The sequence below is a fragment of the Rhinatrema bivittatum genome, chromosome 6 (assembly GCF_901001135.1).
Source record: "Rhinatrema bivittatum chromosome 6, aRhiBiv1.1, whole genome shotgun sequence".
Taxonomy (NCBI): domain Eukaryota; kingdom Metazoa; phylum Chordata; class Amphibia; order Gymnophiona; family Rhinatrematidae; genus Rhinatrema; species Rhinatrema bivittatum.
In genome coordinates this window covers 246,142,860-246,156,639 of record NC_042620.1, presented here as the reverse complement: position 1 = coordinate 246,156,639, position 13,780 = coordinate 246,142,860, and the positions used below count along the sequence as shown (strand labels likewise).

The 13,780-nt window shown below is 45.4% G+C and overlaps 2 protein-coding genes across 6 annotated transcripts in view; one reads left to right on the top strand and one right to left on the bottom strand.

The window, feature by feature from the left end:
* AGTR2 (angiotensin II receptor type 2) overlaps positions 1-13,780 on the top strand; it is a 135,932-nt gene that overhangs the window by 98,894 nt on the left and 23,258 nt on the right. The window contains exon 1 of one of the 2 annotated variants that reach the window (XM_029606721.1): positions 1,879-1,995. The exons of the other annotated variant lie outside the window; for it this stretch is intronic. The gene's annotated coding sequence lies outside the window, so the exon portion shown is untranslated. Of the gene's footprint in view, positions 1-1,878; positions 1,996-13,780 lie in introns of those variants that run through there. 2 annotated transcript variants of the gene reach the window in all.
* LOC115094058 (sodium- and chloride-dependent neutral and basic amino acid transporter B(0+)-like) overlaps positions 1-13,780 on the bottom strand; it is a 271,756-nt gene that overhangs the window by 254,377 nt on the left and 3,599 nt on the right. For 3 of the 4 annotated variants that reach the window (XM_029606716.1, XM_029606718.1, XM_029606719.1), the window contains exons 2-3: positions 7,767-8,075; positions 1,523-1,978 (exon numbers count right to left, since the gene is read on the bottom strand). In XM_029606716.1, coding sequence (XP_029462576.1) covers positions 1,523-1,978; positions 7,767-8,024 — 714 coding nt within the window. In that variant the 5' untranslated portion in view covers positions 8,025-8,075. The remainder of the gene's footprint in view (positions 1-1,522; positions 1,979-7,766; positions 8,076-13,780) is intronic. The other variant, XM_029606717.1, reaches the window with a different exon arrangement.

Below are 13,780 nucleotides of genomic sequence, written 5' to 3'. Positions count from 1 at the left end.
ATTTTTGAGAAATAGAATTATATTCTATTTCCCTCTCTTTTTGGTGGTTTGTGATTATTGTGAGAGGAGAGTTGCTTCTGTAATTTTTTGGAAAATAATAAGGTACATGGTACAATCAACCACAACAGTATCAGATCTCTCAAGGAGCCCACTAAGATCTAAGCTGTTGAAGGAGAGCTGCAGAGACTATGGATACCCCTCAACAATGTTCTTATTAAAGGGACAGAGACCGAAGACCCTAGAGAGATGGGGAATAGATTGGTGGCATCAATCTTGAGTATTTCAGCGACATATCTTTCAAACATTCAATATCTGCAGCGGAAACTGAAGGAACTCTAGGAGAGTTAATCAGGCACAGGTTCTGCTTTCCAGCTGTGTACACTAGGTTTGCTAATTTCTTATGATTTACAGCAGAGTGTTTCACAGAGGCTAATGTACTAAAATGCAAAAAAGACATCCATGGTGCTCCATGTGTTTAAACAAGAGATAGTGGGTGTTAGTAGGGACACTGCACACTGTTTAGGATTTTAGTACGTGAAGCACCTCTTACAAAATTACCAATACACTCAGGGGTAGATTTTCAGACCTACGTGCGGGCGTACATGTGCGCGCAGTACTCGCGAGCATGTTATAAAATCGGGGTTTGGTGCACCCCCTTGCGTGCGCCGATGCCCGCAGACTACCCCCGTTCCCTTCCCCCTTAACTAATCTTCCCACCCCTGTCCCCTCTAACCCTACTCTAACCCCCTCCAATTTCTTATCTCACTTTTTGCACGTGCCGGCACGCGATCATTCAACACAGCAACAAATGGCCACTTTGTCGGAGGCCTCTGACCCCACCCTACCCTGGACCACCCCAACCCGCCCACGCCCCGCCCCTTTAATAAAGCCCTGGGATTTAGACACGTCACGGGGCTTTACGCGCGTCACTGGGCCTTTTGAAAACAGGCCTGCCGCGCGTAAGCCAATTTACATGTGTAGAGCTTTGAAAATCCGGCCCTCAGTGCATAAAATTCCATGTGCAAAATTGTATTTAAAAGAATAGTTAATGAGCTGCTGCAATGCAAAATCATGCAAAGCAGCTCATCAATTATTAGCATATAATTAAACTACATGTGATAATTGAGTTTGTGGGCCAAATGACACCAAAAATAGCCACAGCTTAGTTATTTTCTTTAGCAAAATTTCCTGTTGCAAAATTGTATGCATACATTTTCTACTGGCCTAATTTGCATGTAAATGCCAGTAGAAAAGCTATGTATGCTATTTCACAAACAATACAAACAATTTTTCACACGTTAATGCATATGTTTCAAAGTATCCTTGTTTTGCTTTTGTTTCACCTTGTCTTCCAAGGATACCAAACTTTTTGATATATGAAATTTAAATTTCCTGAACATTAAAAGTTCCTAAAAATTCTTCAGGCTTATCAGAGATTAGACAAATCTGCCCAGACAGAGACCTTACCAAAGCAGCAATGCTTTCCCCAAAGGTCTGAAAATGAAAAGGTATCTGGTCTTACCAGTAGTACAGGAGGAATTGGTGTCAATCTACAAATTTCTCTCTCTTTCAAAGGCAGCGCAACCAACGGTTCAGGCAGCTGGATGTCGATCTTGGAACTAACAAGAGATACACCTACACTGGCAGCAAACAGGGTTTGATATGAATCCTCCACTGCAACTTCCATTTCCTTGAATTCCTCAGCCTTCACACTGCTGTCACTACTTTTTCTTGCCTCCTCCAGCTCCTGAGCATACGTCGGGAAAGCTGCATCCGCGGAGCTGCTGGCAACTCTTTCCAGCGGAGCGTCCAGGGGCAAAGTCACATCACATTCTGGTTTTGATTCAAATTCTGGGGTGGTCAGCGAGGCTCCTTCCCTCGCCCGCAAATCAGAGGTAGAATCTGGGGATTCGGATCGGGGAATAAATGTATCCATTGCACCACTTGGAGACTGTCCAGGCCCAGATGGAAACGTCTGCTGGTGTTTGCCCATAGGTGAGTAAAAAGATAAAAGAAAATTGTTGTTAGGAAAGCATGAAAGATGCTGGGCATTTCTTCACACTGTTACCATGCAGCCTCTAATTTTTGTAAATGATTTTCAAGTCATAACAGTTGTGTTGTTTTCATTATTACTACATATTTAGTCTTGCTTTTTACCACATTACTCATTTTATACACTAGACCAGTGGTTCTCAACCGGTGTGTCGCCACACATCCCGGTCCCCAGCTGACCCGGCTGCTCCCCGGTCCTCCTCCGCCCGGGCTTAAAATGCTGTTAGCCAGGGCAGGAGAGCTGGAGTCAGCAGCACCAGCATGGTCTCTTCTCCCCCCGCGACCCGGAAGAGGAAGTGGTGAGCATTGGGTGCGTGCGCGGGAAGAGGAGACCATGCTAGTGTGGTCAGCGTCGGCCCGAAGAAGAGAAGAGAGGTGCAGCCTGAGGAATGTGCAGCACGGCTCGGAGAAAAACGAGGAATAACGTCAACCCCCGCGGCCGATGGGACTCCTTTCTCCGCGAGAGCTGAAAATGGAGGTTAGGGTTGGGAGGAGGCTGCTGCTGCCGCTAGTTCCGGGGTGGGGAGGGAGGGAGAGAGAGTGAATGAGCAAGCACGTATGTGTGTGAGTGAGAGCCTGTATAGGTGAAAGAGAGTATGTCTGTGATTGAGAGCCTGCCTGTGAGAGAGAGAGCATGAATGTAAGTTTACAATTGGGAACCTGTATGTGTAAGTTTGTGATTGAAAACCTGTTTGTGTGAAAGAGTATGTGTGTATGATTGAGATCCTTTGTGTGTGAGAGAGATCATGTGTATGTATGATTAAGAGCCTGTGAGTATAAGTAAGAGAGAGAGCATGTGTGTCTGTGTGTGACTGAGAGCTGGTTTAGGTGAGGGAGTATGTGATTGAGAGCCTGTGTGTAAATGAGAGAGAGCATGTTTGTAAGCATGTGAATGAGAGTCTGTGTGTGAGAGAAAAAGACAGCATGTATGTGTATGATTGAAAGCCTGTGTGTGTAAGCGTGAAAAGATAGACAGCATGTGTGTAAATGTGTAATTAAGAGCCTATATAAGTGAGAGAAAAAGCATGTGTATATGTGAGTGACTGAGAGCATGTGTGTATAGGTGTGTCATTGAGAGCCAGTGTGAGAGAGAGCGCTGGTATGTGACTGAGAGAGGAGAAAGTTCCAAGCAAACCACCCCTTCTCCTGCTAATTCAAAACAATCTCGGGACACCTGGATATCAAACGTTTCCAGGTATGCAGAGCAAAAAAAATTTTGTATCCTTATTTTTCATTACTGGGTCTTTGTGTCTGCTATTTTGAAATATTTTATTGGTATCTAGAAATTTTTTATATGAGTTTTTAATTATTGGATATTCCACTCATCAGCGGTTTCGAAATAATCTGTTCTGTTTGTTAGTATGGTTTTACTGCTACTGATTTTATATTTCTTGATTTGTTTTATAAGGATGGGTGATGTTTCTTTTTTCCTTTATTACACTGCATACAGAGACTCTGGCTTGTTGCAGTTTCCAATTCAGTTTTTTTCTGCATGCTTCTAGTTACGCATTTTGGTCTCTTTATTCTTTGTTAGGTGAGGGTCAGCACATGTGATTTAGGTGAGGTTTTCTGCTGGCGTATAGTTTCTGTTTAGGGCTCTATAGAGATGTGCAGGCAAAATGTTTTCGTTGCGTATGCGATCCGTATTCGTGGGGGGTCAATTCCGTTTCATGCGGAAGTATGGAGAATTCAATAAGTTGTCGATCTGTAAATACGTTACTACTAAATTAACTACAACCCCCCACCCTCCTGACCCCCCCAAGACTTACCAAAACTCCCTGGTGGTCCAGCGGTGGGGTCCGGGAACTCACTCACACCCTCGGTGCTAGTTTCATCATGACGCCGATAGCCTTTGTCACAGGGGCTACCGGTGCCATTGGTCAGCCCCTGTCACACGGCCATCGGCGCCATCTTGTGCTCCTACCATGTGACAGGGGCTGACCAATGGCACCGGTAGCCCCTGTGACATAGTATGGGCAAAGGCTATCGGCGCCATTTTGAGTCCTGGCCTGGCGTCGGACGGCAGGTCGCTCCGGGACCCCCGTTGGACCCACAGGGACTTTTGGCCAGCTTGGGGGAGCCTCCTGACCCCCACAAGACTTGCCAAAAGTCCAGCGGGGGTCCAGGAGCGACCTTCTTTCACGCCGGCTGCCGCCCGATCTCAATACTCAAAATGGCACCGATCGCCGCCATTTTGAGACTCAAAATCGCTGTCCTGCCAATACTCAAAATGGCGCCGATCGCCGTCATAGTGAGGGCAAAGGCGATCGGCGCCATTTTGAGACTCAAAATCGCCATCCAGCTAATACTCAAAATGGCGCCGATCGCCTTTGCCCTCACTATGACGGCGATCGGCGCCATTTTGAGTATTGGGATCGGGCGGCCGGCGTGAAAGGAGGTCGCTCCCGGACCCCCGCTGGACTTTTGGCAAGTCTTGTGGGGGTCAGGAGGCCCCCCCAAGCTGGCCAAAAGCCCCTGTGGGTCCAACGGGGGTCCCGGAGCGACCTGCTGTCTGACGCCAGGCCAGGACTCAAAATGGCGCCGATAGCCTTTGCCCATATTATGTCACAGGGGCTACCGGTGCCATTGGTCAGCCCCTGTCACATGGTAGGAGCACAAGATGGCGCCGATGGCCGTGTGACAGGGGCTGACCAATGGCACCGGTAGCCCCTGTGACAAAGGCTATCGGCGTCATGATGAAACTAGCACCGAGGGTGTGAGTGAGTTCCCGGACCCCACCGCTGGACCACCAGGGAGTTTTGGTAAGTATTGGGGGGGTCAGGAGGGTGAGGGGGTTTAAATTTTTATTTAGGCCGAATTAAACAGAAATCTGTTTAATATGTGGGGAGTCGCGATGCATTTCGCCTCCCCACGTATTTAACAGATAGGAAAAAATAAGTTGCGGATTACAAATACGTAGAAAACAGATGCACACCTCTAGGGCTCTATAGCAGCCTGACTTGGTCCGTTTTACTAATAGGAGATGTATTGGTGTCTTAAGGCCTGGTGTAATATTTCAGTGTTGCCTCTTCTTAGGTAAGGTGGTTACTGTTTAAGTGCTGGAAATTGGTGCTGTTTTGGTGTGGGATGTTTACTATTTATGCAATTTCTGTTCAGACAGAATATGTATCTTTTCCTTGTCATTTTAAACAATAAAAATAATTACCGGACCTTTACTTTTTATTTCCGCCGTGAATTGTAATGAGCAGTGTTTCACACATGTGAGTGTGGCCTGTCAGGTGTGTCCTGATGGGAAAAAGGTTGAGAACCACTGCATTAGACATTACACAAAAATAAATGATATGCTGAACTGTACAGATTCGAAGACTTTAAAAGCAGCAGTGTGGGTGGCAGCACTGTTCATACCGCTGAACTCACTGACTTTTTTTCTCTTTTGTACTCTCTTTATTAAAAAAAAAAAAAGCACCTTGATTTGAAATATTTTGGGTGCTAATATTTAGAATTTCTTTCTATTTGATGTCTTCCTTTTTAAAGTGTATTGGAAACAGTGATTACATCATTTCTTTCTAAAAACATTTGTAAAGTAGGCTTATGAGGTAGGAATGGAACAAAGGAAGTATACAGCATTTTACAGAGCCCTGCCAAGTTGCATATTAAATAGCCATAATCTGATCCCTAGACTGAGTTAGTTCTGCTAATTTTAGGATGTCTGTAGATTAAGCTACTAAAATTTTGTCTTAGTATTCAAAGTACCTGAAGCTGAGTCCCACTCTCTAACTATTCCCAGTTCTACTTTTTCACCAGGGTTGTGACATGCTGGTTGACAGACAACGACAGGGATTCTTCGGATTCAGCTAGATCTGAATCTTGGTATATTACCCAAAGTCTTGATGAATAATAACAGAATGTGGCAGTTTACCCCAAGGTAAACTTTGTCGGCGCATTGTCCAATATTTGTAAACAGGTGAAACTTGACATTTATCTAGGGACCTTCGATTTTGGATTTTTATTGTTTGTTAGTTTTCACAGGAATTTATCAGAGTTTATTATGACCAGAACAAAAACAGGAAAAAAAATAGTTGAAAAAAAATGACTTATTTTTCCAGGTAAATATCGGAATTTATTTTGGTGGACAGAAGTCAGGACCATAAAACAATATTAAGCAGATTCTCCTACCCACCCACCCAGCAGCATGCCCATCATGTCCCTCTCTCCCCCACCCTGCTAAGAATCTCTTTCCCCCCCTCCCACTACAACAGCCTCCATCCGTATTGGCGGTGGCTCCAGGCTTTTTCACTCTCCTTCAGCATCATGCTCACTCAGACACTCTGCAGCACTGCATTTCTGCTTTTGTCCAGGGCCAAGAAGTGCTTCTGGTAGACAGGGCCTGCTTGAAATGCATTTGCCACCAGATAGCAGCTACTTTGGCTGCTTGCTGGGTGAGGAGGGTGAGCGCTTTCACTGGTGAGCGGATGGGACATGAAACACAGCATGGCCTTTGGCCTATGCAGGCTTCCAGCAGTGGCTGGAGGCCTTGAAATGCTGCCTCTACAGCTCTGGAACAGCTTTTTAACCATCCTAAAATTAGGGTGAATATCAGTTTAAACCGATAGTCACCTTTGAGAATTTATGGGGAAAAAGATCGGTTTAAACTGACAACGAAGGACTACATTTATCATTTAAAAAAGACCTAAAAACATTTTTATTCTGCAAACTCTATTCTAACTATCTGACACCTGATCATCCCAGCACTCAACAGAACTTGCAAGCATAATCCTCCTCCTTCATGCTCTCCTGATGTACCCTCCTTTTCTACCCCTCCCTGCTCACTCCCTTGATCCGTTAAGTTCTTTGAAAATGTTCTCCGCAATATTCTGTTATTCAACGACTAAGAAAATATGTTGATTGTTCACAAAACCCTACTGTTCCCAACTACTATGTTAACTCCATTTGATTGTAAGATAATTGCATATGTTGGATGATAATTGCAGATTTGTAAACCGTTATGATGGCTCTACCGAATAACGGTATATAAAACCCTACAAATAAATAAATAAATAAATACATATTCACATAACCCTAGGTTTAGAGAAAGGCATGAGAAGAGAATGTGGGGTCCTTGGCATTCATGCTTATCTTCTGTTACTACAGGGGCATGGTGATACGTAAAAGAAATATTTGCAAGAAAAACAGGATTGAAATGCGAGGTGTGGATTATGCTTTCTACCTGTGTAATCCACGTTTGCTAATTTCTTATGAATCACAGCAGAATCTTTCACAAACAGAGGCTGATGTACTCCAGTGCATAAATCGTCATAAATGGTGCTTCATATGTTAAAACAACAGTGGGCATTAATTGCGACAGCGTGTACCATGTAGGGTTTTAGTACATGAAGCATCATTTGCAAAGTTACCAACATACCCAGTGTATAAAATTCTGAGTGTAAATTTTTATTTAAATGAATAGTTAATGAGCTGCTGCAATGCAAAATCATGTAAAGCAGTTCATCAGTTATTAGTATGTAGTTAAACTACATGTGATAATTGAGGTTGTGGGCAAAATTTCACAAAAAAAAAAGAAAAAAAGAACTTTAGCTTAGTTTTTTTCTTTGCTAAATTTTCTGTTGCAACATGTTATGTGCAATTTTTCTACTAGACTTATCAGAGATTAGACAACTCTGTCCAGACAGAGACCTTTTCATAGCTACAATACCTTCTCCACAGGTGTGAAAATGAAAAATATCTGGCCTCACCAGTACTGGAGCAGGTATCAGTGTGGATGTAGAGCTTTGATTTTCTTCCTCAGGCAGCATCTCAACATATCTCAGGAGAGCCACAGCAGTGGAGCTGCTGGCATCATTTGCCAGCAGAGCGTTGGGTGTGACCTGACCCTCCACAGCCACATCGAATGTTGAGATTGTTGACAAGGCTCCTTCCCTCATCCGTATATCCAAAGAAGGGAAATCAGAGATAAAATCTAGTGATTCCGGGTGGGGAATGAATGTATCCATTGTGCCACTCAAAGACTGTCCAGGATCAGATGAAAAACTCTGCTGGTGTCCCTTGTGTTTGCCCATAGGGTGAGTAGAAAGACAGAAGAATATTGATAAGAAAAGCAGGAAGATGCTGCGCAGGTCTTCACACTATTACTATGCCTCCTCTATTTTTTCTAAATAATTTAGATATAAATACCAATTGTGTTATTGTTAGCATTAACATTTAGCCTATTGCAACATACTGTGGAGTAGCAGCCTAGTGGATTTAGAAGTGGGTTACAAATCAAGGAAGCCAATATTCAAATCCCACTACTGCTCCTTGTGACCTTAAAGTAAATCACATCACTCTCCATTTCCTCAGGTATAAACTTAGATTGTGAGCCCACAGGAAAATAGCTATAGTACCTGAATGTAATTTGCTATATGTAATAATTAGGGATGTGAATCGTTTTTTGACGATTTAAAACAATCGTCAGATATATTTTAAATCGTCAAAAATCGTTAGAGCCGCGATACAATAACAATTCCCCTGACTTATTGTCAAAAACTCGTAAATCGGGGGAGGGCGGGAAAACTGGCACACCAAAACAACCCTAAAACCCACCCCGACCCTTTAAACAAATCCCCCACCCTCCCGAACCCCCCCAAAATGTTTTAAATTACCTGGGGTCCAGTGGGGGGGTCTCAGCGCGATCTCCCTCTCTCTGGCCACGACTGCGTTAAGCGAAATGGCGCCGGTGGCCCTTTGCCCTTACCATATGACAGGGCATAGGTAGTGCCGGCGCCATTTTGGTTCCTGTCACCCGACGTCACGCGTGCAGGAGATCGCTCCCGGACCCTGGCTGGACCCCCAGGGACTTTTGGCCAGCTTGGGGGGGCCTCCTGACTCCCACAAGACTTGCCAAAAGTCCAGCGGGGGTCCGGGACGTATGACATAGTGAGGGCAAAGGTAGCACCGGCGCCATTTTGAATATTGGCAATACGGCGCGAGTGCAGGAGGTCGCTCCCGGACCCCCACTGGACTTTTGGCAAGTCTTGTGGGGGTCAGGAGGCCCCCCCAAGCTGGCCAAAAGTCCCTGGGGGTCCAGCGGTGGTCCAGGAGCGATCTCCTGCACGCGTGACGTCGGGAGCCAGGAACCAAAATGGCGCCGGCGCTACCTTTGCCCAGTCACATGATAAGGGCAAAGGGCCACCGGCGCCATTTCTCTTAACGCAGTCGTGGCCAGAGAGAGAGAGAGATCGCGCCGGGACCCCCCCACTGGACCCCAGGTAATTTAAAACATTTTGGGGGGGTTCGGGAGGGTGGGGGATTTGTTTTAAAGGTTCGGGGTGGGTTTTAGGGTTTTTTTGGTGTGCCGGTTTTCCCACGCCCTATTTAACGATACAATACAAATGCCCCTGACGATAAATCGGGGGCATTTGTATTGTATCGTGCACTCTAACGATTTTGGACGATTTTAAATTTATCTGACGATAATTTTAATCGTTCAAAAACGATTCACATCCCTAGTATTTTCTACTCCTATCATCTTTAAGCAGTCTGTGGACATCACAGAGGACTTTCTTTCTTTTTCTGTTCATCCTTTACCATTGGGACTAGGTGAAGATATCTATCATCACCTTGTAAACTTTACAGCTCTTCATCACTACATTGCTTATTTGACATTAAATAATACTCAAGTCCAACACACAATTCAAATTGAGAATGAGAAAGTTTCAGGCACTTTCTTAAATAAACCTGTTCATTTCTCTTGGTGGGACTCATTGTTCGGATTTTCCCCAACAGCCTCTCATGTTTTTGATTTTTTAATTCATCCAATTGTTATTATGTGTGTTGTGCAAGTTATATTCTTTTTCATTTTATTTTTTATGTGCTATTGGGTACGTAAAAAGACAACACAGCTTTCAGTTGTGCTTGCAGATTTCCATTTACAATGGAAGTTTTAAAAGAATGCATAATTTTGCTGTACTATGTACTTTAGTATGTGATTCCTTGTTCACTGATGAGTTCTTGTGGAATCATTTGAGGGAAATGTGGGATGATGGGGAGATTATTTCTTTGATTTCCTTATTTGAATTAATATTGTATTTGATACAATATTAATCAAGTATAGATATCCGGGGATGCTCTGCATTTATTTCATTATCTCTGAAAAGATTCCTAGAGAAAGAGATAATAGGATAAGGAATTATGTACTTCATTGTATATTCTAAGTGTTTACTAAAGAAACATTAAAAAGGATATAGCAAATCAAATTTTACCAATTTGCTTATTAAAAATTATTATTAAATTGGTGTTTGTGAATTATTCCTTATCAAACTAAGGGGTAGATTTATCAAAATGCGGTAAGTACCGCATGCGATAGCAAAAGGGGTGTGTTTTATGCTAGTATAGCATTTATCACAATTTGCGCTAATTACCTGTGTGAAGAGCTAAGTTAGTGCAAATTGCGATTTCAGATTCTGCGATAAAGTGTCACACCTGTTGTATTTCCTGCATTCAACCACTGGGGGACCATTTTTAGAGAGAGAGAGAGAGAGAGCGCCTGGCCATAATATCATGGCCCATAGGCAGGTATTTGTATCCCTATGGTAGGCCCACCTAGTAACTCGAGGTGGGGATTAGGTAAGAGTGTAGGGGGTTAGGGGCCACTTTGACATTCTACGTGACACCTACGAACAGAACAGTGGTCTCTTATGAAGATTTGCTGGCCTTCGGAGTGAGGAAACTCACTCCAAGATGAGATTTGGGCAAGGTTCTCTCAACCTAGCTTGATGGACCCTCCATCAAGCTCACTCCGAAGGCCAGCAAATCTTCACAAGAGGCCACTGTTCTGTTCGTAGGTTTCACATAGAATGCAGGCTAGTTAGTCCTCAATTCATACCTTTATCAGTCATTATCGTCTAGATGTCAGGGTGCAGGATGAGCCATCATTCGGGGGGGGGGGGGGGGGGGGGGGGATGTCATGCACGTGGGTCTTTCAGGGGCTCGCCCAATTTAGAGGTGCATGGGTACATCCCACTGGTCTGCACTGATCTGAGTATGTTCAGGAAAGGAAAACTGGTTCTTAACTGCTAATTTTCGTTCCTGTAATACCACAGAGATCAGTCCAGAAGCCCTCTCATTTGATGCCAAAAGACTGATTTCTAGCCAAGTTTTTACTGCTTAGTACAGAATTTTTCTGTTCAGAAAATAATTTTTCTCTTAGAGGGCAGTTACAGGATTCACTTCCTTGTCTTGTTTGATTCTTGCCAAACAAGGTTTATAGTACAGGGGTATCCACCCTTTAGTTCCCTATGTCTGTGTGAAGGAGTTTCTAAAGTATCTTGGCTTGGTTACAGGTCAATACTGAGGTCCTGCAGGTGGCACTCTCGGTTAAGTAGCAGTGCCTCAAAGGTTTGTCTCTGACTTCATCTGCTGGAAGGGATGAATAACCCACTGGTCTGGACTGATCTGTGGTATTAGAGGAATGAAAATGAGCTGGTAAGAACCAATTTTCCTATCATTGCAGGGGTCCTGGAACATTATGCCATGCTCTTCGGCAACCATGCAGCCAAGACCTCGAGGGCATCCAAGCGCCAGATCTTAATAGTATATTAATAGATGCCCTGAGATGTCTGATTCTTGCTTCACGTGGAGCTTTTATCCAGAGCGCTTTAGAAAACAGTGAGCATTGCTACCCAGTAACTTATACCATCTACCTCAGAAGGATAAATGGCTGAGTTGACCATGAGGAGATCGGAACACATCAACTCTATTGCAGAAACAGGGCTGAAAGAGAAATGCTATTTTCAATCTCCCGGCGCAGCAGTGTGAATCACAGTGGGGAGCAGGTGACCCACTTGTACCGGGACATAAAGGCCCAATTGAAGACAAAGGTTGCTAACTGCAATAAATACATACACCAGACTGGAGGAGCCCCTTATCCAACAGTGCTCACCCCCAGGAGGATTGTCTCATGCAACGGCTGAGCGGCTGGACACCACGTGAGCCACAACCGGTAAGTTTACCTCACCTGTAAATGGCAAGGCTGCTACAGTTGTTCACATCATTTGGCATAAGATGCTCACATACATTGAGATGCAAAGTGCACCTCTGATGCCAAATGGTAAATGGCAACTTCTTGCTATTGGTACTTATGTCTTCTTCTTTTTTTCCACAGCTCTGGCCCATGAAGCTGCCAGACCCAGCCATTAAGCCCAGGAACCAGCAGTGCACAAGTGCTTTTCCGAGGCCCCTTGCTATTAGATGCCCAGACTCAGTTCAGCGAGGAGGAGGAGCAACAGCAAATCCTCAGCAGCCCATGCTGATGCTAGAAACCCTCGGCTCAGCCAGCCCTCTCAATGATAACCTAAATATCTCTGGCTTAATGGAGGAAACAAGCCTGCAGTGGGAGCCAGTTGAAGCAGTGCAACCTCAGGCGAGCACACCTTGGTCTCCAGGTTTGGAGACCCAAATTTCAGCTCATGCCAATGACCAGCACAGCCCCGGCACCAGCACCGGCATCGATGCATGAGCAGCTGCACTGGCTTGAAAGGAGGCATTGGGTACATCTCCATCAGATACAGGCCAAGCCTAGTGCGACTCAAGAGGGCTGTGAATAGTCACACCCAGGGCCGGTGGGATCAGACTGCAGCACACATGCAGGCTCTAACTATGGTGGCAACATCATTTAATAATATGACTAGAGTTCTCACTCAAATTCTGCAGACGATGCCTGAGCCTCCACCTGTGTCTTCCCCTGCATCCCAGACTCCATACCCCGCAGCAGTCCCCAGCCCGAGAGATGCCCTGGGTTAGGCCCTCCCCCCCCCCCCAAAGGCATGCCCATCCCCCCAAGTGACCCTTTGCCACCCTGTGTTCTATGACACAGTGGGTAGAACATAAGGCCTTGATGTAACTCCATCTCTACTGGTGTGTTGGAAAAGGGAGAGAGGGGGGCATGGTGCGGGGGGGGGGGGGGCACCATCTCATCCCATCCCTCGCCTCAGGCAGCAGATTGCCTTGAGCTACCCCTGGCCACACCTGTCCTAGCACAAAATCCTCTACCTCATGGTCTAAACGTGCAACTCCCTGGCTGCTCTGCAGTATATCTTCCAGAGATACAAATTTGCCAGCCCTGACACAGGGAATATGCTAGGCATAGACATACAAAAGGGTGGGGGAGGGCGAGGAAGGCAGGCCTCCCCAGGTGATGAGGAGAGGGAGGCCAGTGACTGTGCGACAAATCAACCTCTGTGAATAGCATCTGTTGGCGCAGTCGCAGAGAGAAAAAGAAAGCATGCATTGGGTTAGATGATTGCTTCTCAGCTGTGCTGTGCTGGGGAGCCCAAGACCTGCTGGCCGAAGAGAAGAAGAAACTTTTTCCAGCCAGGAGCAGTGGGCCCGCAGGGAGCCCAGGCCCGGCCAGCCGAAGAAAAAACATTCCCAGCCAGAGGCTCCACGGCTGCCAAAGGATGTGTGTCCTGCCCAGCGGCCCAACTAAAGTGAGGCCATGGTGTGGCAGGAGATCAGTCCCTGCACGCCTGCTATAGAAAGTATGTGTGTGTATATAATGCATATATGTCTGGTAGACAGAAGCATGTGTGCTGAGAGAGGAAGCATGTGTGTGTGCTTGAGAGAAACAAGAGTATATGTGTGCTTAACAGAGAGGGAGCCTTGGTGTGTGTGTGTCTGTGAGGGTGTTGGGATGTGTGTATGAGAGGGTGGTGGGGTGTGTGTGTTGTGTGTGTGTGTGTATGATAGGGGTGGTGGGGTGTGGTGTTGTGTA